General features: G+C 40.1%; 1 protein-coding gene across 1 annotated transcript in view; it reads right to left on the bottom strand.

Annotated features, from left to right (window-relative positions):
• LOC108522898 (probable ubiquitin carboxyl-terminal hydrolase FAF-X) overlaps positions 1 to 2,019 on the bottom strand; it is a gene marked incomplete at its 5' end in the record, with an annotated part of 18,644 nt that overhangs the window by 11,126 nt on the left and 5,499 nt on the right. Inside the window, 2 exons of the mRNA XM_017863358.1 lie at positions 334 to 481; positions 710 to 817. Of these exons, the coding sequence (XP_017718847.1) occupies positions 334 to 481; positions 710 to 817 (256 nt within the window). The remainder of the gene's footprint in view (positions 1 to 333; positions 482 to 709; positions 818 to 2,019) is intronic.

The following is a 2,019-nucleotide window of genomic DNA, read 5'->3' as shown; positions in this document are numbered from 1 at the left end:
TGCTCTATCAGACTTATTTTTGACATAAACAATTCAAGAATACTTTTTTTTAAAATGAGAATTTGCAAAAAGGCCCAAAATGCTAAAATAAAAGAAGCTGAACATCAGTATTTCAAGTCTCAAGTAAGCAATTCATTTTACAAAACTAGATATGCATTCATTTTTGTGAATCGCAGGTTCCTAATGTCCACCAATGCAGAGTATATTCTTTGGTCCCTTTTATCAATCTTTGGAGTTTTCCATTTAACCAAAATGCTCAAAAAATATAAACCATCAATAAAACATTCTATTTATTAATAATGACATATAAATGGAGTATTATCTGCAACTTACCCTAATTCTTTTAAGCCAATCAATTTCATTATTGAGAAGAACTTCAGCATTGGGTACATTAATATTACTATTGTAAGCATAATTAAGAAGGTGTCTTAAAAGAGTAAAGTAGTCGCCTGAATGTTTAGCTCTCTCTCTTGCTGTGCTCTGGAAACAAAGTAGAATAATATCAATTTACATGTCTATCCTCAAAATCCACTTTTTTAAAAACCCAGAGTTAGAGGACTACCACAGTACGAGAAATTAAGTAGTACTTCATTTATTAAATATAGACTGTCCTGACTTTAATGCAAGCTAAAACCACAAATTTCTCAATGTTTCTTATTTAAAGAATGAATCACATTGAATTGATAGGCATATTTTAAAAGTCTCTCACCCCAAAACAGTAAAGAGTAGAGTAATGAAGAAAAGTAGAGGCCGGTGTCCCATGCAACATCTGGTGCACATTAAAAAGAACTGCTCCTGTGCCACCTGACGAACAGTTCTGAAATAAAAATGTTTCACATTTAATACATTATTCCAATTAAAAAAAAATGACTGTAACATTGTTCCCTCTTGGGGAGCAGGGGTGGGGGGAGTATAAGAGGGAGATAAATTAATAGTAAGGATACAGGATTACTCTACCTACACACACCAAGCACTCAAGCTAACACCACATAATACATGAACTTAAGCTGTATGTCCAGGACTATAACCTCAAATTGACACTAAGAGTTTGAGGGATACTACCTTTTAACACCTCTTTCTTGGAACAGGCTGGAAATGTTCCTCTATATACCAAATGCTCTACTACAATAAACTTTATGCATCTTTTTGGCCTTCCACAGAATTTTTATTCAACTATGGTTTTGCACAACAGCTCTGTGGAAATTCTGTAGTAACCACAGTAAGGCTATTGTGGCATATGTCTCTTATACCAGGGGTCCCCAAACCCCAGGCCAGAAGGACGAGTGAGCATTATGGCCTGAGCTCTGCCTCCTGTCAGATCAGCGGTAGCATTAGAATCTCATAGGAGCGCAAACCCTACTGAACTACACATGCAAGGGTTCTTCTAGCTTATGTGCCCCTTATGAGAATCTAATGCCTCATGATCTGAGGTGGAATCCTCTCATCATGAAACCATCCCCCACTACCTCCCTGATCCATGGAAAACTGTCTTCTATGAAACTGGTCCCTGGTGCCAAAAGGGTTGGGAACTGCTGCCTTATACCGTACTGGCAGTTCCAAAAGCACGGTCCCCAGAGCAGCAACATCAGCATTATCTGGGAACTTGTTAGAAATGCCAATTCTCAGGCTCCAATGCAGACCTCCTGAATCAGAAATACTGGAGGTGGGGCCCAGCAATGTGTTAATAAACTCTTCAGGTGAATCTGATGTGCACTAAAGATTGAGAACCACAGGCCGGGTACGGTGGCTCATGCCTGTAATCCCTGCACTTTGGGAGGGTAAGGCAGACAGATCACGAGGTCAAGAGGTCAAGACCATCCTGGCCAACATGGTGAAACCCTGTCTCTACTAAAAATACAAAAATTAGCCGGGCGTGGTGGTGCACGCTTGGGAGGCTGAGGCAGAAGAATCGCTTGAACCTGGAAGGCGGAGGTTGCAGTGAGCCGAGATCACGCCACTGGACTCCTCCAGCCTGGTGACAGAGCAAGACTCCATCTCAAAAAAAAAAAAAAAAGGTGG

Source organism: Rhinopithecus bieti, unplaced genomic scaffold, assembly GCF_001698545.2.
Source record: "Rhinopithecus bieti isolate Rb0 unplaced genomic scaffold, ASM169854v2 scaffold_70914, whole genome shotgun sequence".
In the NCBI taxonomy this organism is placed as follows: Eukaryota; Metazoa; Chordata; class Mammalia; order Primates; family Cercopithecidae; genus Rhinopithecus; species Rhinopithecus bieti.
The sequence above is the reverse complement of the archived record's forward strand: the minus strand, read 5'-3'. Positions and strand labels throughout refer to the sequence as shown.